This window comes from Pagrus major, chromosome 4, assembly GCF_040436345.1.
Source record: "Pagrus major chromosome 4, Pma_NU_1.0".
NCBI lineage: Eukaryota > Metazoa > Chordata > Actinopteri > Spariformes > Sparidae > Pagrus > Pagrus major.
The window spans coordinates 20,206,417-20,230,262 of record NC_133218.1 but is presented as its reverse complement, the minus strand read 5'-3'; the positions used below and the strand labels follow the sequence as shown (position 1 = coordinate 20,230,262).

Below are 23,846 nucleotides of genomic sequence, written 5' to 3'. Positions count from 1 at the left end.
TACTTTGTTTATAATTGGCCGACCCTGCCACCTTTCTAGCTTCAAACAGTGTTTTCCTCTGAGAACAGCTGAAAATAAACATTTCTGAGTTTGTATCATTAGCTCAATAATATTAAATATAAGAAATCTGAGTTTGGATTTCTTCTCTGAAACTACATAGTGCCCCTTTAATGACACAAACAATGGACAGGTGATCCTTCATGGCTGCCGCCGACTGATAGAAAACATTTCCTGTCTTCACACGCGGTTAAGTGTCTGACTGGCCACATCTTCACACTTACTCACACAGGGGGAAAAAAGTCTCTGACGCACATGAAGAAACAAATGAGAGGTGAGAGTGAGGCATGTACCTCAATCCAGCGTTGAGCCTCGATGAAGGCGTCTGCACAGCTGACACTGGTCTGCTGGCGCCACTCCATCTTCTTATCGTCTGAACAGGCTAAAAGGCTCAAATCTAAGGAGGAAAACAAAAGAGGAAACATTCTGTTAAACCGAAACCAAAGCTGATTAAAAAAAATAAATAAACTCAATGAAGGTCGCTACCAGGTGCCTCCCGCTCAGTCACCTTGTGCAGCTGCTCACCGGTGAGACTTCTCCTCTGCTGATTGACATCCAGCTCATCACCGGACACTTCAGCCACTGACTTTCCATCACTGACAAGTTCCGCTTATCGGGTGAGGTGTGGAGGAGGAGGAGGAGGCTGCCCGCCCACTTTGAAACTACAAAACTTTGTGAGGTGAGCCGAGACATCCAGCAGGGAGCTGCTCGGCCCTCTGCTGGCCTGTCGGTGTGTGACACTGTGAGCCACACAGGGCCGCAGCCAGACACCACGTGACATGGAGCTGATCTGAGCACCTCTCAAACACAGAGGCAATGTATGGTGCCGTAAACAAAGGAGTAGATAAAAAAAAACAGTAAAAAAAAGAAATATCTAAGTACAAGATGACATAAGGATGGCAGAATCAGTCACTTCATTTAAATCACTTGTTAAAACCCACTTAGGGATAGACGTGTTTTTATGTGAAGACACCCTTTAAAACTGATTTTTCATCTTTCTATCTTTTTGTTCCTTTTACTGCTCTCGTGGGATGTCCCTTTCTCGCCGCCCTTTACTGCTTTCATTTATTGTTAATCTATGTATTATCCTTTATTCTTTTTATTGGTTGTTAATTCCTCTCATGTGATGTCATCCTCTTATCGACCTTTATTGATTTTATTCTTTCATTTATCTCTATTTTTGCATTACTTTTCCTTGCTCCTTCTTCTCCTACGATCCTGCCTGTTTTATGGCTTTTAATGGCCTCCTTGTTTTAACTCACCTTGGACTCCAGTGCTTAGTGCTCCAGGTTAAGTGCAACAACTGAATCAAAGGTTGTCCACAGATTTTATTTTGATTTTCGATCAAATACTCCCACTTTTTGTTTTGTTTGTCACATTTTAAGTGTGATTTATTTTCCTATGGTGTTTGAAAGGCTTGTCCAGGGATAAAACTCTGGTGGATAAATGCTGAATCCTTGATTTATTTATTTTATTTACTTATTTTACATACTGACTTGACCTTCATTGTTGTAAAAAAAAGTATATAAAAGTCATACTTGAATAAAACAGATATTGTGTTGAAATACTTTTTGGTGAAAGTGAAAGTCAACAATAGAAATAGTACTTAAGTATCTCATATTAAATTTACTTGAGTATCAAAAGAATGAAAGGAAGTGAATGTACTTAAATGTCCACTGCTTTGAATTTAAGGGGTTTAGGGGGGTCTATGCATGGAGAAGTTGTAAGACATAGATATGGTGGGTGTTAGTGTGTTTCTCCATGCATCTACCATTGACTTCAGTACAGCTGGAACCAAAGTCTGGCCCGAAAGAAAGATTCAGTAACGTAATGACCCTTCCTTCTTTTTTAGGTTCCTCGGTTTCGACTTCTTTCCTCGCCTCCTCTCCTCGTGTCAAGAGGGGAGGACTCCAGGCAGCAGACATTTAACCAAATGAGACATCCCCACCTTGAAGATGTATATTAAAGAAACATCAATTACATATGACGTGTGGCCCAGCTGCATCATCTGTCCATTGTTTTGTCACAGCCTGTTACTGGTTTTCATCATCTCTGTTAGATGAGCTAAACAGCTCATGACAACATAGATTTACTTTAATGCAACTCACAACGTGGCACAATGTGACATAAATAATGTAGTTTTTTTGTTCAGGATCTCTTTTACAAGGGACTCCTGGCCAAGACAGCAGCATAACGATTTTCACACAAAAGAAACAAGCAGATATGAAGGTGAGTGTCATCAGGAGTGTGATTAGAACAGCGCTATTCGAGGCACTACACAAACAAAGAAGGGTAAAAAGTTTAAATGCGCATTTGATCATTTTAAATGAGTTATACAACTTATAAATAAAAAGGAACACAATTGTAGAGTCCACCAAGGTTTGTTTACTGATGTGTTGTTTCTTTTTGTTATGGGTGCCGAATAAACTTCCTCAAAGGATACACCTGTGCATCTTCACATCCTTCGTTTGTTATGATCTGTAACCTCAATGCTAGATGCCACTAAATCCTACATGCTGGACCTTTTAGTATTAAAAGCACAAGTAAAATTATATTCCACACATATTTGCAAAATGCGCTACTTTGACTCTGATGCAGCGTGTAATTGCAAAGTAACTAGTACATGCGGTTATCAGATGAATGCAGTGAGTAAAAAGTACAATATTTGCCTTCAAAATGTAGTCGAGTGGAAGTTTAAAGTAGCAGAAAGTGGAAATACTCAAGTAAAGTACAAGAACGGCCAAATTGTACTTAAGTACATTACTTGATTAAATGCACTTAGTTACAATCCATCACTGTTGGTCTTATGGTAGTCATTACATTCATCCTAACCCATTTTTACAATCATTTTAATGTGACTGCACCCAAACTGTGATAAATTCTCAGAGGACATGATCTCAGGTCCTCTGTAGCAGCTGTAGCCTCTACAACAAGACCTAAAAGCTAGTAGACGTCTGCATTTTAGATAAGCCACCCTTGTACTGAGTTTGGTTCCTCTTGCCTGCTTGAAGAGAAGAGCTAAACATCTGATCTCACAGCCAGGAAATGTGAAAAGCCTCACGTTACCCATTAACTTCAGAAGATGATGAGCATTTAAAAGGCAAATATGTAAAATAAAATGCTTGTATAGGCTACAGATACAGATATGTAAAACATCAACTTCATTTTTTCTGTTCCTTTATTGCCTGTCTCTCCCTGTAAAGATAGCTGATACTGTATGCAAAATAAGACAGTGTGTTTCAAGGGCAGGCCTCTTCACTGGCTCGCCTTTAAAATGAAATGATGAAGAATGGTCTGTGACAATTTCATTTTTACACATGAACTGCAAATGTCTACGAATAGATTTTTTTCATGTGTGTTTTTTTCCCCCACATTTGAAAGAAAAGCATACTAAGGATGTGGTGAGTAGGCTTCATCATGTATTACAGCAGCTTCTTACTCCAATCCAATTTTCCTGCCGATGCCCAAGGAGGTGCACTACATGTGGAACAAGGGCACTGATGGAATCACAGAATTTCAAAGTAAAATGAGGTGCAGAGCAATAGGACACTGAAGGAAATGTAATGAGATGACTATTAGGAGCACAAAGGACATTATGTGAATCAATAACTTCTTCCATCTTATTGGCTTAACCAGGAAAATTCAAAGATAATTTCCCGCACCATTTGGTAGTATTATTACTTCAACTGAACAACAAGGATTATCTTTTTGTTTCAATCCTAAATCCTCTGGCTCACTTTTGTAAGTATTACAAAAGAGTGTCGCCACTGTTCTGAGATTTCATTGAAGCAAAACATTTGTACAAAACATCTTTAAAAATACACCCAAGGACACATCCACAGCCTCCCTTTAACCCTTTTCCATTCAATGCTGAAAACATGGACATGGACACTCAGAAGAAGTAGGCTGTGATAGAAGGGACATTTACAGGATATTCCTTAAACACATTTATCAAGGCATACAAAGAAATCTCAAATGTGTATCGGGAATGGGTTTTTTTGCAGGTTAAAAAGCATTAGTACCAAATTAAAATCCTTAAAATGACTTTCTCCCTCTTTCAGAATATATAAATATGCAAATATTTTTCATTTCACAGGTTTAACAGTTGCACACAAGATGTCTCCTACTTCGCTTTAAAGCTGGGTAAAGCTTCATAGTCCACAAAAAATCTCTGGAGCTTCGCAGCAAAACAGCACGGTAGTATTCTTGTTTTAAACGTACATTTTTTTTTATTTTTAAAAAAAAAAACACCCATATGATGGCTCCATACAGCTCATCTGGCGTAATCCAAGTTTCTGGAAGCCCTGAGATCCCAAACTGATTTAAAAAGACATTATTTACACCCTTTTTAAAGTCGACATCTTCACTGTATAGCTGCCAAGTTAAAAGCGTTAGCAAACAACCAATGTTAAGTGTGTGCATCACTGCGCATCACCAGTGAGCTGTAGGAGCCATTTTTTGTTTTTGTTGTTGTAACATTTGCAGTTCTGCAGTTCTGTTTTGCTATGAAGCTCCAGAAATGTTTTGTGGACTACAAAACTTCACCTTGCTTCCCATCGGCATCAGGGTGAGTAGATGATGACTGAATTTTCATTTTTGGGTTAGGGTTAGGGGTTATACTTATCCTTTAAAGCAAAGTATGAGACATCTTTTCACCAGCAGTTAAAATATTTTCATATTCATATTGTCTGGATTTTTTAATGAAAGAGAAAGACACTTTAATTTGGTAATCATACTTTTTTTTCTGCATAAACACCATCTCCGATACACGTTACAGAACTTTTTGTATGCCTTCATTCATGTGTCAGATGGGGATCTCTCGGGGAAATATCCTGTAAATGTTCCTTCTGTCACAGCCTACTGCTTCTGAGTGAAACGTTTGGTGGACTGCGACGCTTCACCCGACTTTCCATCGCATGGGGGAAAGTAGGTGATGACTGAATTTCACTTTTTGGGTGAACTTGCCCTTTAAGTCCATTCTCAGTGTATGTGTACCAGAGGCTTCAAGTCTGCACATCACATCCCTACATCACACAAGCTTCAAAAGTATTTGTTATGTTACAAATCATGCTCAAAGACCCGCCTCTTTGAAATCTGATTATCAATAAGCACAGAGAAAATGTACACTTTAAGGAATGAATGCGAAAGCCCTCAGCACATTCATCATTCTACACAGAATGATGAATGAAGCTCAAACATTCAACTGCAGGAACAGGAGAAACTGATATTTTCTTGAAACTGTTGCAGTGTGTTAGATCCTGTCATGTTTCTCTGTCTCTTTCCAGGCAGGAAGAAACAGTACTCCACCAGCCCTGCACGTGTGATGTAATTGATGTTGAAATTGAGGAGTGGCGCGCTTGAGAAAACAGATTGATGCTCATCATCTTTATTACAGGAATGGGCGTTTGATGCCCATACTGATCGACCACTGATTAAATGAGGAATAAGATTAGTCATCATCAGCCCGAGCATGAACAGCTCATCAGCTACAATGATGCAAACAATAGCAGCAGTGCTGTGATGATTCACTCAAACTACTCTGACGCGTGTTTATTGTGTTTCTCCAAGAATTAAAAGAGCTGAGAATAAAGCCTGACAGTATGGTTATAATCTTGAACTTAATGTGATTGAAGGTATAATGATCACGCCCACTGAAATTATTAGTGTAAGTCAAGTAGACAGTGTTATATATTGTACAATAGAGTGCAGGATTGTTCTTTGATATTGACACTGGATTTATAAAAAGAGGTAAACGTTATGTCTGTTATGTGATAATATAGGGTTAAGATAACTTATGTAGCTCATATACACAGCTGGTTTGTTATTAAATGGAATGGAATAAAAATACCATTCAATAATCGTCATCTTTTCTTCTCTTTTCTCTTTTGTTGGTATTCCATGCACGACGCTTCTACCACTGCCTCTGCCATGCCTGTCATTTTTGTTCTTGCAGCTGTCAACGTTTGCAATATCTTATCTCAGAGAGGGACTGACTCTTAACAATGAGCACCAACAGCACAAAAAAGTACCAGGAAACATAGCAGCCCAGAGATTAAATGCATTTCACTTTATTTGTGGCAAGTTTCCCTATGAATACATCTCCTTATCAGAGCTGTTGCATGTATTCATGATGACCAGTAGGTGTTGCTGTAACTCTGCATCTGCATTCATCATTTGGGGAGGCTGTGGGGGGGAGTGACTGAGTGAAATGGACAGTAACGACAATCTGATTTGCCTTCACATGAAGCAGTTGTTTCCCATATTTCCCATTTGTGTGTTCCCCTGGGTCTAGTCTAGTGTGAGGAGAGTGATGTGATGCTGCTCAGAATACTCGGTTTTCAATTACATCCACTATCATTACTGTTATCAACAGCAGCAACATCAACAGCTAATCTCCTTTCCATTATTTTTCCAGATAGAATTTGAATTGGAAACAAAAAGATTCGGACTTAAGACTCTCAACACGGTACAAGATAACATTTTTAATAATTCCACACAGAGATGTCAATTTACATATCTTAACCACGTCACTGCCAAAGCCTTTCCATGACTACTTGGTGTTGATGTAAAGGCACATAAGCAGAATTTGTAATGTAACAAAGGTGCCCTTGCAATGTATAATTCACTATAGCTTTTACTGTCCAGTATGTTTGCTGCAAAATGTATTCATACAATGTTAAAAATTGTCAATATTACATATTTTATATATAAAAAAGCATAAATGTAAGCAAATGCAATCATTTGAATTGCATCGTATACAAATTAACAATGTGCATATTGTTAATTCACATTCCTTCCCAACAATTAAACAGTTAAATGTTGCACCATTCGATTCATTCTCACTCCAACTGCCCTTACAGTGGCATCAACCTGATATGTCTGTCTGCATTGCCCGAGGACTTTCTGTACTGTATTATATGAGCTATTTTACACAATGAGTGAGCACTACTATAGTAATGTTATACTTGGAGCGGACTGCATTAGCGAATCATTAGGGTCATGGTACTCAAATTTGAGATCATTAGCTGGAGGGTTTGCCTTCAGCACTCCTCAGTGAACTGTACATAAAGTACGAAGTGGTGAAAGTCTCCCCTTCAGATCGCTGTTTAAATATTATATTATAATTATAAAACTAAAACTAAGATTAGCATATTTATTGACTTTTAAATGTATATACAGTATGCCCATGTGCACACTATTACTTACCTGCAGTACCTGTTGCCTTTCTTTTCTGATTAATCAAAAAGAGAAGGAGAAGCACTATAAAGTTCTGTAGTATAACTATTAAAGGGTAATTCAAACCAGTAACTCAAAAACCAATTTTACACATAAGTGTGCTCACAGGAAAATGTAGAAGAATTCATGGAAGGAAATATATATGTGTATATATGTATATATATATATATATATATATATATATAAATATATATATATATATATATATATATATATATATATATATATATATATATATATATATACATATATATATATATAAATATATATATATATATATACATATACATATATATACATATACATATATACATATATATACATACATATACACATATATATACATATGTATATATGTATATATATGTATATATATACATATATATACATATATACATATATATACATACATATACACATATATATACATATGTATATATGTATATATATGTATATATATACATATATAGTGGCCTAATAAAAAGTGAAAATTGAAAATTGAAGCTGAACTCTGTAGAAACAGTTGGGGCTTATTGGCTGTTAAAAACTGCTATCCTGCTGTTATCCTTGCACGGATATATAAAGGATTTTCACGACAAATGGGGCTGCAATTTTCATCTTTCAGGGTCTTTAAGGCAGCATGCCACCAGTACATTTCTACTCTCCTCCATAATATGAATTCGACCACGGAAGACAGTATTAAAGCAAAGGATACAGTGTGTTAATTTGTTACAGGCAGAGGATCAAAAGAAAAAAATAAATATTCATTGTTTTATAATCTTCCCTTAAGCAATAGCCTTGAAGCATCAGGCTTATTGTTTAGCTTCTTCACCTCCACTGCCCTCTCCTCCCCAGTGACTGCTGTGTGTTGTCCCTGCCAAGGTCTGAAACATTATCACAACAGGATGTGGGCTGGGATAACACTGAGAGTGCTTCCTCTGCAGTGCCAGTCACCTGGGAGATTCTTCAATTATCATTGCATTTTAATGTTATTTCTGAGTCTGAGCCGTGCTGCAACTCAAAGGAACCAAAAGGAGGGGGCAGCATGGGCATTAGACTTGTAGGGAAAATGCTGAATTGATCTTTTTGCCTTTCTGATTTCCTTCAAAGTGGTTTTGAACCAAAATCTTTAACGTAAATGTAGCAAGTGCTGCATGATTACTATTCATAGTGTTAAAATTATAGCTTGAATATCTCACTTTTCAGGCAGTTTTCATACAAAAAATTAGAAAGTACAAATATAAGTTGACCTCAGCCAACATCAACTGAAATTACTGAAAAGTAACTGAAAAGTCCACTCTGGCTGTGTCTACTAAATGTGACTGCTTTTGTAGCAAACTAAACTTCATATTGCTTTTACAGTATGATGTTAGTCAAGAATAAACCAGTGTATCTCCAGACCAGCAAAATCACCCCTGATGTTTGTTTACCTTGAGAGACCTTGGGAATAGTAACTTTTTATTTTTTCTTAAATGTTTTATTTATTAACTTTTTGGTTTTAAGCTTTTGAAAAAAATGCACCAAGATACTTTTGGGACACTACCAGCCAGAAAAACATAAAATGTATGTCTCAAAACTCAGAACAGCATCAGATTAGGCCTACACTGGATGTTCTCTCCTGACGCCTGACAATTTTGATGGTGATACTTTTGCATGCTCAAGATGGTAGTCTGCCAGTATATTTCACAGGTTTTGAGGTTAAAATACTGTTATATTAGCCATATAAACACATGTAAGAGTCTCCACTGGGGTTATGTGTCTAACAGAGATAAAGATAGCTTATAAAGCCTATTAGTCAGTTTTCTTATATATAGGCTAAATGTATATAATTATTGTCATTGTAAGTTTGTGTGGAGGTCTACAGTACAAAAAGTGATGTGTTAAAAACGACACGTGCAGAATGTTAACACACGTGGTGAGTGTGTTCAGGGACGATGCACTTTTTTTTAAATGTAATTTTTGAATTTGCTTCGTCAGCTTTGTGTAGGATTTCTCTTAAAACGCTGAGGTTGTCCCACATTTCCAGGCCTTTTATTGTTTGTTTTTAGTCTATAATTTCATTTAACACATCATTTAGCCTCTTCATGATTATATAAGCAAACATCTTATAGTCAGTATTCATAATGGTAAGATGTCTATTAATATCTATATTAGAAGCATCACCATTTTAAACAACAAACAAAGCACACCTTCCTCTCTGTGCAGACCTTCATTATACACAGAAGTAGGCAAGTTTATAACACCATTAATATACAGCTGAAAAAGACGACCTCGTCTTGTCTTATTTTTATTTATTTATTTTCTTTCCACAGATACCACTATTTTTTTTATGGAGTCAATGAACTTGCTTTTAAGTGTTTTTGGTCCAGATGTAATAGAATGTCAAAAATGTGCTCTTTTATCTATTTCTGATTGTTTACATATATTATAAATTAATGTGTCTTATTTGTGTCTTCAAGTTTAACACGTTTTTTCACCTATAGTTGATCTTTAATTTGTTTAATTCCTTGCTTTTACATTTAAAGAAATATTTTATTCTATACATCAGTATTTTCCATGATTTAGTGTCAGATTTAACTAGAATATTTAATTGGATCAGTTCATATATATTACTTGTTTTAATTCAGTTATCAAATCTTTTGAGTTCTGCGTATTGAGTTTCTGGAGTCCTCGGTTAGCAGAGGTCCCAGTTGAAGAGGAAGGTTAAACCGAGATATGGTCAGAAAAATCATTTCAAACTTTTCCATAATGGGTGACTTTATAATTAGAGGACACATATATGCCGGCAATGTGGGTTTTGGTTTTTGAATCAAACTTAGTAAGGTTTCAAAAGGGTAAATGACTGTACAAACATCAATTAGCTTGGCTTCTTCACAAATTTCTTTGAAAAGTTTACCCTCAGGACTCAGTTTGAACACTGTGCTGCTGACCCGCTCATTTTCTTGAGTAACTGTATTGAAATCTCCACATAAAATAATGCCAGAAACTACCATAGTTAACTCTCTAAGTCTTTTAAATAACTGACATTTCTTACGTGCATCTGGAGCAGTATGAAGCTCAATAATGCGATATTTTTCACAGTGATAAAACAATCCAATAAAAGAAGTCTGCCAGGGATGATATCTCTTTAAATACTCTCTTACAACACCATCAGCCTGTGGAAATTACACTTGTTCCTTTTCACCATGTATTAGTTAAATCATCAATATCACTATTTGTGCTCAGTCTCACTTCTAGAGTCGAAAATGTCCGAAGATTTTTTAGTTTTTCTTTTTCTGAAATTATGGACCTGGATTCCACAAGCGTTCCAGGTTCCTACTTTAAGGAAGTCATGTGTGACCGTCGCTCTCTGAGATACTGAGCCACATTTAAAGGGATACAGTACAGGTGAATAGGCTAAAATACTGAATTATATCACCGTGAAACTTCCCCAGTGGATCATAAAGAATTTTACCTTATGAACCTTTTTTTTAAAAAAAAATTTTGTCACAGTTGTTGGAGTAGAAAACTGGTTTGTGTTTTGTTTAGATATCTGCCAGTTTGTACTTTCTTGTGAACAAAAAAAAACAAAAAAACTGAATGAAAAGCTGAATGCAGAACCTGATGGGAACACAACCTGGATGTCATGTGAACACATGAACAGGTTGGAGCCTAATTTTAGCCTGTCAGGGTAAAATAAAGGACTTTGATAACTGAAGGATTCACAGGAAGCTGTTGTCACATTAAAGTAACAGGCCCTGGAGGCTAGACGTGAATGTAAAAGAAACTGTTGACTGGGTTTTTTGAGTGCCTTGTCAGTTTTCCAGAGTTACTGCATCAATGCAGCGTGGCATGGAGGTGATCAGCCTGTGTGCACTGCTGAGGTGTTATGAAAGGGCAGGTTGCTTTGATAGCGGCCTTCAGCTCATCTGTATTGTTGGGTCTGGTGTCTCTCATCTTTCTCTTGACAACACCGCAGAGATTCTCTATGGGGTTCAGGTCAGGCAAGTTGGCCAATCAAGCACAGTAGTACCATGGTCAGCAAACCAGTTACTAGTAGTTTTGGCACTGTGGGCAGCTGCCAAGTCCTGCTGGAAAGGGAAATCAATATTGCCATACTGTATGGAGATGTTGATTTCCTTTTCCAGCAGGAGTAGTAACTGGTTTGCTGACAGTGGTATTACTGTGCTTGATTGGCCAGCTTCTGTGGCTGCAAAAGGAGGAGCTCAAGGAGGAGCTCAAGGAGGAGCTCAAGGAGGCCAAGAACAGGATGTGGCAAACAGCTCGATGATGGAGGAGTGCGAGGCAGGGCGTTGTACTGTGACCTCGACTGCAGACACAGTGGTGCAGTGGAGGGAGCATTTAACGGACAACAGAGGGCTGTGGAGGAGGAAATGCTGGAGGACTCTGCCCTCTGTCCCACAGAGGTCACTGAGGTAGTGCACAGTGGCAAGGTGTTTAATCACTTCTCAAGCTTAACTTAGGAAACTTAGACTTCTTGGGAGTGCTGTGGCCTACCTCTGTATCAGAAACCTCTATCTTGCCCTGTTTCAGAATCATCTCGAACTCCTCGCACCACTGTCTTTGCTTCCCGTCGAGCGACCTTAGACTCTGTTCTGTGCTGCACATTACGGGATACAGCTCGCTCCTTTTGTAAAAGTCCGCCATTATTTGGTACTCCTTCTCTTCAGAAGTGTCTCCTGAAAGTAACAACATCAACAGTCAGATTAACATGATGACATAAAAGTCCTGCAGTATTTTATTATTATTTTTTTCACACAATCTGAATCTGCAAATTAACTAGTGCCTGAAAATTGCACTTAAGTATTGCGCTTGAGTAAATTATTAGCTACTTAAAATGTTTTCACCACTGAAAAATGTGAACCTGTCCTTTAATGCACAGAAAGCTAAATGTTGAAGTATTTCTTTAATGTTCTGAGAATTTAAGAGTTAATGCACATCAAGTAACTAATTAATTAATTAATGTCCAAATATTCACACAAATCCGACAGACATCTTTATAAACAGTTAATAGTGACCATGTGACTATAGGAGGCACTGCATACACCTACCAAATTTGTTGGAAAAGTATTAAAATGACTTCCGTTTAGAGATTTAGAGATTACATGCTACATCAGTTTTAAATGAGTACATGTTTAAACTGACTTATTTAATCAACAATTGGAAAAAACTTTAAACTTGTACTTTTGATACTTGAGTACATTTAAAATCAGACACTTTGGAAGTACTATTCGTAGGAGTGACTGAAATTGACATTTTAACACAATATCATTACTTTTACTCCAGTATCATTATTGGCCACTTTATACATCACTGGCTTGACACAAGTAAACTCAACTAAACTAAACAAAATGGAAATAAATATAAACAACAGACATTGTATCACATTTATGTTCACTGTCTTAAAAACTGTGAGCAAAGGATCGGTGTAATTGTTTCTATTCTGCTCAGATGTAGGATGAAACAAAATGCATCAATGAGACACAGAGCGACAGGAAGAAAACACGCGCCATCTTGGATTTCACGATGTTGGGATTTACCTGTTGGTGCTGATTTTAATATAACATCGTTGGTCTGTACTAGCCAACTAGCTAACTGAATCCTCCAGCTTCATGCCGACCCTGACTCGCTGGTCCGTTTTAAAGTTTGAAATAAGGACTCTGAGGAGAGATAAATAGGTCCCTGGCACATAAACTGGGCTTGAACTTGGGAAGCAAAGAAGTAACCATCTCAACAACGACAGCGACACCTGCTGCGAGCCGGGAATACGACGTTAGCATGCTAGCCTGTATGATACCTCAGAAAGCTAAGCCACCTCCGGCAGAGGCAGAAACATATAAAGAACAATTTTCTCAGTCAGAACCAACCAGATGTTGCCGACTAAAATGAGGACCATCTTTCCACTGGCTGAAGACAAAAGTTGGAGATCTGTTCCTGAGGGATTTATCCAGAAGGACTGCCACTGTCAGAGGAATGACAGCTTCTGCAGCAGAGCTGGGGACACGGACAAAGCAGAGACACTGGAGCTGAGGAGCTGTGGGACAATCCTTGAACCCCCTGACCTCTTAGTGAAGGTAAAGCAAGTCATTTTTAAATTCAACTTTGTGAGCGTGCTGCTGAGTGTCCATTGTGAGTGGATGTGTGTGTTGCTGACTTAAATATTTCCAGTTGTCGTCACTTTGTTTGGATTCATTTATTGACGGCTGGTTATAATTAGTTTGAGTTGTTGATAGCTTTTTAGCTAGCTGTTTACCGTGTTATTGACTGATCAACATTCTTGTTCGTGGGGGTTGATGACACTTTCTATTTGATTGTGTCTTCAGTGTGCTTGTGTTTTGTGTACCAGCCTGCATTTGGTTTTAATTGAATCAGGCTCCATGCCTATGATTTTGGTTACTTGGAGATTAGCAAATCTTTGTGAATTTCTGCTGTTTCTCAGGCTGGTATAAAGATGAAGACTAAATGAGAATAGCTTGTTATAATCCAAGCTTTTGAAATCACACCACCACTTTTAATGCACACTTTTAGGCCCACAGTTTGGTTGGACCCTCACAGTGCTCCCAAACAATTGTTTGTGGCTGTGATGCCACAGTGTTGTTTGTAACAGAACAGTTACAGCGGGTTTTGTTTAAAACAATTCAAATATCTTTAGTTTGTGTTCTGTGTCTGCATCTGTTTTTCTTTCTTGTCTGTGTCAGAGAAAACAGGTACAATGCAGTCCATTATGAAAAAAGTGAAAACAGTGAGCTTGTTAGCTTTTCTGCAGCTATCAAACTAATTAGAGAAAAAGCAGTGAAGTAAAAGAATAAGGTATTAATTAATATTATTAACAATATTAGGGAAAGCAGCCCGAGGCCATTTTGGCAAACGATCTCCTCATCATTCTGGTACATGACTGAAGCTATCTCTTCCTACTAGTGACTCATCTACATCACCTTTCCAAACAATATTGTACCAGTATAAAGCAAGTTTGTTGTTTTAGAACAGTATATTGACATACATAAGCACTTTAATGTCTAGCTGTTACCTTTAGCAGTAACCATGAAGACGTATAGAAATCCAGGAATGAGTCTGACTATACAGTCATGGAAAAAATTATTAGACCACCCTTGTTTTCTTCAATTTCTTGTTCATTTTAATACCTGGTACCACTAAAGGTATAATACAATGAACACGACAAAAAATGCAGCTGATCACATAATACTTTATGTCCTATTTGACATTCTTAAGCTTAATTGTATTCCCAGGGTATATAAGAGGCCATTTCATGTCATAAGCAGCACTGCACATGCAAAGGCTTAGAGTGGTTTCCTGCTGACATTCAAGCCATAGCACAACTCAGAAGTTGTCAGCTCTCACATAATGCCTAAAACAAAAGAATTATGTGAAGCCACAAAGGCAGCCATCTTGGCACTGCTGGAAATTGGCATGAGTGAGAGACAGGTAGCAAAAAAACTAAAGATCTCCAAGACAGCTGTTCATTACAACAAGAAAAAACAAGCCGAACACGGCACTACCAAATTGCTACCTGGCCGCGGCAGGAAACGTCTCTCTACCCCACGAGATGACCGTGCACTCGTCCGTTCCTGTGTCAGGAATCGTCGTCAGACCTCCAGGGACCTTAAAAATGAGTGGGCACTGTCGAGAAATGTGACTTGTTCGGCAAGGACAGTTCGAAACCGACTTGTTGAAGCTGGTCTGAAGTCACACAGAGCACGGAAGAAGCCCTTCATCAACGAAAGGCACAGGAAGGCCCGGTTACTCTTTGCTAGGGATCACAAGGATTGGACTGTTGATGATTGGGCTAAGGTTCTCTTCAGTGATGAATCCAATTTTGAGTTGATGCCCACTCCAGCTAACTTACTGGTTAGGAGGAGGCCTGGAGAAGCCTACAAACCAGACTGTCTTGCCCCTACAGTAAAACATGGGGGTGGATCAGTGATGATCTGGGGTTGTTTCAGTATGAGTGGAACAGGGCAAATGCAATTGTGTGAAGGGCGAATGAACCAGGTCATGTACAGGGCTACTCTTGAAAACAGTCTTCTTCCATCAGCTGGAAAACTCTTTCCTGCATCGAATGACTGGATTTTCCAACAAGACAATGCCCCTTGCCACACAGCAAGGTCAGTTAAAGCCTGGATGGAGAACCACAACATTCGCACCATGCCTTGGCCTGCTCAATCACCAGATCTGAATCCAGTTGAAAACCTATGGAAAATCATCAAACTCAAAATGGAGAACCACAAGCCCAAAAACAAAGCAAATTTGTTTGAATTTGTGCAACAGGAATGGGCTGCTGTGACAGCAGAACAATGTCAGAAGCTGGTGGAGAGCATGCCAAGACGCATGGCTTCAGTCATCAAAAACAATGGTTACGCAATCAAGTACTAACTCCTGTGTGTATCATGTGTTTAAAGCAAACAGAAAAGAAAACATGGAATGCTTAAAAGCAGTGTTTTTGGCAGTACAGTGCCATAGCTATTGATGTAAGAACTTAAGTGATTTTGGTTACTATCAAGAAAACCATGGAAAATGGCTAGATATCAGCTCTTAAATTAAACTCTTACGAGCTATTTTTGTTGTTATCATTATATTTGTCCAAACAAATGTACCTTTAGTTGAACCAGGCATTAAAATGAACAAGAAATTGAAGAAAACAAGGGTGGTCTAATAATTTTTTCCATGACTGTATTAGGTTGGAATCTGTCAATGAAATGAAAAGGTAATGTTATTTGTGTGCTCATTATGATGGACGTCAAACTTAAAGTCAGTTTCCATCAAAATGAAAATGCCATTTACACATAATTTAAAAAGTACTTTTTATCTGCATTTTCAAATTGGCAGACATGGAAATCATCATCTTAAAGGTTACACGATGCATCATGCAAGTTGGAGTGCTGTGTAATTCGTGCTGTTAGCCGTCGTTGCTGTTAAAGAGGATGCGCTCTGCCAGGACATAGCCTCAAGTCCTCATGGTAACTAGGTGATTATGCGCACCAGGTATGAACTTTAAGGGAAAATAAATGCAGCTCAGCATCATTGAAAGCTGACAGATAAAGCCAACAAGGTAAAGAGGTAGGATGGCAATCATACTGGACAAAATAGCTATAATACTTGCATCTCTGATTGTAACATTTGCATATGAAGTAAAACTATCAAGAGCGACTAGCTGCATTCAGGTGAAACCTACTAACAATAGCAAAAAATTCTTAACCTAAAACTCAAAGCTCCACGTCTGCTGAGCTCTACGTAGGTCAGATACTGTCGTTTTGGTGTCACCAACAACCACTCGTCTTTCCTCTGTTTCTTTTAATTGATGGTTAAATGAGCCTTCAAATTCAAATATACACAACAAATAATAAAATGAATTGTTAAAGGCAACATTAACAGTAAAATTCATTTTGAAGAGTTAACAGCAGCGACATATTGACATTTTTATTTAAGAATTGTAGGAATCCAAACTTCAGAAAATGAAGCCATTCAAACATTCGGGTACAGCAGTTTCTATTTTCATACTATGTCTACCAAAATAGTGTGCCAATATCAATGCATGTGTGGTATAAATGAGTTATGTAAGATTTAAACAAAGCAGTTAACAATGACTACTCCACTTCATTCATTTGACCTGAACCAGAGTTTTTCAAACTGTGAAGCAAGTTAAAAAACACACAGACATAATACAGATATTTTTGGATTGAGTGTGACTTTCTATCCTCAGGAAGTGTAAGTCACGCTCAATCCAAAAATATCTGTATTAGGTCTCTGTGTTCTTTGAACTCGCCTCACAGTTCGAAAAACTCTGGTGCAGGTCAAATGAGGATGTGGAGATGGATCAGACACCATCATGGTATTTCATTTTAATATTAATGTTCCTAAACCCAGCCATGAATAAATGTTGACTAAAAGTTCATGGGGATGTCTGCAGTTCACCTACAAAAGCAGAGAATGACGACACCTCTGAGGTAGTGGGCAGAGATTAATGCGAGGATTTGCTTGTGAGAGAACATGTGTGGAATTGTAAGAAAGGTGCTGCTCCTGCTCTGGGACAGTGAGGATTTAATGCAAATTCGATATGATAATGACTGACCTGAGATGAAAAGCAGAGGAGGCATTTAGATGCGTCAGCACCTTTGTCTCTGTCCTACATATGGAGGAGGAAGCAGAGTTTAGTTTAGCTATGGTAAATCTTAAGTTGTTTTGTTGCAGGTGCATGATTTAATCTTTGAGATAGTTCAAAAGCGTTTAGAAATGACAGTCACTTCTCAAAACACACTTTTTGCTCTCTGAGTTAGAGAACTGTTCCTACTTTCTTCTGTGACACTGAGGCCTTCAGAGGTGCACGTCAGATGTCACAACTTACCTTAAAAGAGGATTTATGAATTAGCTGCATTCTGTCTAAATACATACTGTATAATGTCATGAGCTTGTGGAAGGATCATTTTCTGGTCACAGACAGAATGTCAGAGCACAGGTAGTATTTTTAAAATGATTTTCTTATTGGTATAGGGGATTTGATTACCACTAAGCTCCATGGTTGTTCCAGCTACCAACAGGCTATAAATTCACTAAATGCCTTCGGCTATGAGAAATGAGAAATGACAACCTGTTACCATGACACACAAAGGAAGGAGGGAAGAAAGGAAATGCAAATGAAGAAAAGTATTTTAATGATTACATTAACAGTCATGAAGTAGTTCTAATTTCAAACTTACAATTAAGTGTCCTACATGGCTGAAGTGCAGAGGAGGGTTTGTTTTTATCTCCACCAAGCATGAGTGGGCGGCTGCTCTGTGCTCACTGAGAATACCACGATCCAGTGGGAAAAAGATAAATAAAAAAATAAAAACAGGCAATCCAATAGTTTATACAAGAAAGGGTGCAAGAGAGCACAATAACCCCTGTGCACTATGTATAAATTCTCTGGACGTGTGCAATCAAGCGCTGTTTCTGATTTTGAGCTGAGGGTAAACAGTGTTTATGTGCATTTACCCTCAGCTGAAGCAATAGCTGTAGTGGTTTTAATCTGAGTTATCTTCTGCTGTCACTTCTCTCTCTCTGTACTTTTCTGTTTGACTATATTATAACGAAATATGCATCAGTGTGGAATCATTATAAATTGGAAAATTTCTTCCACTGCCTACACGAAGAACTCATGCCCATATTTCATTAAATCCAATGATGCCTATGAGCTTGCACAGCAAATCCAGAAACGAGGCAGCAATAAATCCATGCAGTTCACCAAGTAACAGAAATTGTACAGTGTGCAACCAGAATATTGAATGTGTATTTAAAAGTAAAAATAGTGCATCAATGACTTGCCAATTCGATTATGCAAAGGGGGCAACACTGCTGCTTCACATGCAACACATTCTCAAGTTAGGAACAGATTGTTTTTCTCATATGTCCAGGCATGTGATATTTGTGTACCAGTTACAAAAAGCACAACATAGTACCACCTTGGTTGAGCTAATTTCACGCCTCTAGTTGCTTTGAATTTCAGTAGTGATGAATAGCAACACGTTTTAATATGATCATATTAAAGCTGCTGTAAGCGTTGTTGTTGGTGTTTTAGCTAACTTCCTGTCCATTTCGAAGTTAGCGATCTCCTTCCTCCTCTCAACGTCACCACACGAATGTGCAGTGGTAATCGCCAGACATACAGTAGCAGCAAATGGGAGATCTTGCTCACGAAACAGACAAGACTGCCTCTTTATGGAGTTTTCTGTCCTGAGTTGCAGAAAAGGGTTAACCCTGCGGAAAATTGTATGCAGATTTTCCGTATCGCCACACTTCATTTGGCATTGCACTGGTGGGAAAAGACTTTAAATAGGCAAGCTGTAACCATAGTAACAGCTGTGTGACAGGATAACACAAACTCAGTGCTTAATCTTACTTCAGCTGTGTCGGGGTCAAGTCAAGTTCAGAAAAAAAAAACAGAATGCCTATTGAGTTCTGATTGGGATTGATTACTCTCTCTAACTCGGGGTCGAATGTAGCTCAGGAAGTACAGTCCAGTATTTGGAAGGTCGCTGGTTCGAATCCCCAGCTCCCCCGGTTTCATGTCCTTGATCCCCTATTGCGAGATACTGAACCCCAAATTGCTCCTGTTGAGCAGGTTGGCACCTTGCACATCAGCCTCTGCCATCAGTGTATGAATGTGTGTGTGAATGGGTGAATGTGACAAGTGTTGTAAAGCACTCTGAGCGGTTAGTAGACTGGAAAAGTGCTATAAAGTCCATTCTACCATAGTCGGACAGAAAAATGCGACCAGCTGAACTTTAGCATGAATGGGTAAATGAAAGGTGTAATGTAAAGCTTTGCATAAAAGCACTATATAAATGCAGTCCATTCACAGTTTGAAAAATACGTATCTGGGATCGTTGTCGTGGCAAGTGAAGATAGCTATCACATAGTAGGTTATGAAACATTTGAGGTCATAGATCTGGATAACTAAATACTGCCTTTATTGCAACACATAACCGCTCAAAAGCACACTGTGTACTAAACTAGATGACTGATGGAGTAGAGGTTTGCCTGTTCATCGTCCCACCCTATATACTCACATGACAAGGCAGTACTGGATTTAGCATTGATAGCCTTTTTCATCCTTGATTGCAAAGAGGAAACCATGTAAGACAGAGTCCATGTAGTTATGGACGTCATTGAGTGAGCATAATCACAGTACAAAAGTTAGTATAAGCTGGCTTTTCTTGTAATTGTCAGCATGTTGTGCATGTTTTGTATTGTGAAGTGGTAGAGGGGGCCTGTAATCCATACCGAAGTAAAACAGAATTGTATTTACTCATACTGAATAATTCAGACTCTCTGGGTTTGAGAGAAAAAAAAAAAGAAGAAGAAATGTTTTGATTTCCTCAAAAACATTATTCATAACGCCATATGTCTAAAATCAATGCACTCCAAAGCCCTTATAATTCAGTTTAGACACATGCCAGTAATATCTGTTTACCTGATAGTGTCTATTGATTGTCTGGAAAAGACAGAAAACAGCAGTAGAATAAATCAAGGCCTTTCAAATAGGCTCTCCTATGGCTTTTGGATATAAAACACCATGATGCGACTTCATTACAGTAAAAGGAAAGTTGAAACTAAAGCAGAATGGTTGATATTGGCTTTAGCTGTGGCTATATTTGAAAATTTATTGCATAGAATTAGTTCCAGTCTAGACAACGATGAGACAAGCAGGGACACAATAATAACGCTGTTGTTCTTATTTGTGTCTCTCATAAATTCATATTCTTGAGAAAATCTCTCAAACGCTCAAATCATGAATATTCAGAGAAGTTAATCATAGTAATAAAGGTATGAAAATGACAGGAGTGTTAATTAAATACATATATTGTAAATCAGTAAAATTTGAAGACTTCACAGTTCCTCGAGCATGATGAGTCACCAATTCCAGTTGAATAGATCTTTTCATAGTTCATGAATGAATGCAGTACTTAACTGTCATTTGATGCTATTAGAAAAAAACATCGCTACTTCAGCTTTGAGCAACCATAAATTGCAAGCCAGCTGAAGCACTACACTAGACAATAACCTCTGAATGATAACAAGTCAATCAGGAATTCAGCCTGCGGCACCGTACCATAGCTTACTGTACTTCAAAGTCTTCCAAACTTTAAAAACAGCTTACTCTGGTTTGGAAGTTTGGAAGTTGCTGGTCCTAAATTCACATTCATTAAGCCGGTTCAGCTGCTTCATGTTTTGCTTTCTCTTGTTCCAATTTTACATGGAGTGGGTTTAATTGTTGTTTTTAGTGGCTGATTTAACATCTGGCCAAGGGACAGCAGGTGGAAAAGAGCCTTTTGGCAAACACTGGCACATTTACAGTGTGCATTGTCTCTGAAAACGAACAAATGAACTCAAAATTCATGGGTAACACTGTGAGGAATGCACTCCTGAAAATCTTCCTTTAAAGAGCAACACCTGATAGGTAAGTGAGTTGTTTTGTGCTCACAAGTCTTAACTTGTTAGTTGCCAAGGAACCAAAATATTTTTGATTCGCTGCAGTAACCTGCGTACCTTCTCTGTTTGACAACAAGAAAGTGAAAAGGAAATGTTAAAGTGATGCTTCTGTAATTTCTTATCTGTTTATTATCTTTTCCTCACAGTTTATACAGAGCTGTGAGATGATTCTAAACACAGAAAATGATTAAAATGGACAGCTTGAATGGCTTTCAAGGGAAAATAGATATAAAAATACTTTCAGTCATAGTTGTGTTAGCAACATTCACATCTGCATCCACATCTCCTCAATTTGATGTTCTTATGACTTTTCCTGTAAACCCAGAAGTACTTAATCTCCTGCTTATTCTGTGTGAGCGTGCTCATGATCCATCATTTTGAACTCCTCATGACTACTGTGTCATATACTTCTCGCACACACACACACACATACACCCACACACACCTACACAGCCAGCAATAATCACCTGGCTGAGCATAGATTATTTACATCAAATGAGCCAGGTGAGCCAGGGGTCATTGGCTCATCTGCGGTGGTTTGGATGCGGGGGCGAGGGTGAGTTGGAGGTTGACAGAGGTAGAACGGCGCTGCTGCAGTTAGAATGTTTGTCTGGAAAATTAAATGAAGCAAGGACAACGTTTTGAGCTGCTAAATTAAAGCTCACTGTCTGTTACTTCTACAGAATAAAACCCTACTTTGACAACTGACTTGAGATTCTATCACCAATGGCATGAATAAAGAAATGCATTGGCATGTCGAGAATTTTTTGACTGGTGTGGCCCAAGTGAGTCACAGACCCTTACCTTAATTTCTTAACACATTTTATAAATAGGAATAAAGGTGCAAATAAATGCTTTTCTTCATTTAAATTCACAGAACAGGAAATTGCGACAACCACAATCGTATAAAAAATAAAGTTAAGTGCTGATAATTAAAGTACTTGAAAAACTAAAAAAAACTAAATCAAAATCAAATATTTAAAAGAAAAGACAGCTCTCTTTGCCTCTTTCTTTTCATCGAGCGTCGTATAAGCCGTTAGTGGTATATGTTCTGCCATTGCCAGTGTAGGTACCAGAACGGGTGATCCTGCTCTCTGCGCCCTCCCCAAGCAGACAGGACGGCCTCTTTATGAAGTTCTTTGTCTTTGTTGGATAAGTGGGCAGGGACACCGGAAAAAAATCTTTTCTCTTTTACTGCATGTGCAACGGGAGGAGAGACATGGATTACTGACCAAACACTCTAGAACAGTGATTACTGTTGAAATATAGAGCTATTTAACACTCATATTAATAAGAAAATAACACTTACAGCAGCTTTAGTTTAATAAAATTGGGAGGAGTGGTTACCTCCGCTGATGATGCTGGATGATATCTGGGCTGGGCATTTCAGGCACCGCAAAAAATCAATAGCCCAATGCAAAATGAAAAAAATGATATGTTAAGGTTGCGATTTCTCACGATTTCTCTAGTTCACGAGCAAGGAATGTGCGAGCAGTACAGACTGTGGCCTCAAACCTGCAAACACTCACACACATGTCACGCATGGCACATGTGCAAGATGTACACAAAATATCTTTATAGGCTAATATTGCTTCAGTGCAACTGTACACCCAGCCAGTGTTTGTGAAAAAAAGGCTACATTTTTAAAAAGACCTGCTAAATTTCAGCCATACCAGATAAAAATGTTTAGTCGCATATGACAGATTTTTGCACACGTGTGACCAAAACAGTTGCGCCCTGCAGGCCACCTTCTGGATGTGCCTCTGAATATATAAATATTAAGACAACTGGCCAGCTTTGCAATGACTGTATGTGCCTTTCAGGGCAACAAAAGCCAGAGGTTTAATGTTAGTATAAAAGGTTCAGTATTATTGGTAGACTAATAGTAGTTTTGAGTCACATGGTTTTGCACCATGAAGCATTCAGAGAAATGGGCAGGGGGATCACAGTGGAAGCAAAGAGCCATTATAAAGCCATTTACCAGACAGCTCCCTGCATAGTAGCAGGGTAATGAACAGGGCTCAGCTGAAGTGCTCACTCTCTGAGGAGCGCTACATTTACCACTTCCATTGAGACAGAACAAAGGATTACCTAAGATTCAGCAGGGATGGGCTTCATCTTTTTCTCTGACACAGAGTGGAAAAGCTGCATCTCCTTCTGTGACAGCAAGTTGTTGTGCCTATTCAACAAAATAGATTGTTGGCAGTGCCTTTAAAACAACCCTATTTTACCCCCAAGTTTAAAGTACGTCTGTGTTTACGCAGCTGGGTTAAGATTTGGAAAAAGAAACCTAGATTGACTATTGTTAGGTGACAGGATGTGAATCCCAGCATTGTGTTGAATAAATTCTTCGCGTGATCATCCGTCAACCTCAACCTCCTTTGGTCACACCATTTTTCTATTTTTTGCTTTGGTAATTTATGTAATTATTGGTCATTGTCAGCTGTTTTTCAATTATCCAATTCAGTACAATTATTGCAACATTTTATTCAGTAAGTGCTTTTATTTGGATGTTGATCTCCGTGGCTAACTTACGAACTTTGGTGTGATTGTGGATTATGAACTGA

The 23,846-nt window shown here is 38.3% G+C and overlaps 1 protein-coding gene across 5 annotated transcripts in view; it reads right to left on the bottom strand.

Annotated features, from left to right (window-relative positions):
- Window positions 1–655, bottom strand: part of lmo7b (LIM domain 7b) — a 32,095-nt gene extending 31,440 nt beyond the window's left edge. For 2 of the 5 annotated variants that reach the window (XM_073465218.1, XM_073465219.1), the window contains exons 1-2: window positions 566–655; window positions 351–454 (exon numbers count right to left, since the gene is read on the bottom strand). In XM_073465218.1, the coding sequence (XP_073321319.1) occupies window positions 351–419 (69 nt within the window). In that variant the 5' untranslated portion in view covers window positions 420–454; window positions 566–655. Of the gene's footprint in view, window positions 1–350; window positions 455–543 lie in introns of all 5 variants that reach the window. The other 3 variants (XM_073465214.1, XM_073465216.1, XM_073465217.1) reach the window with 3 other exon arrangements.
- Window positions 656–23,846: the final 23,191 nt, after the last annotated feature.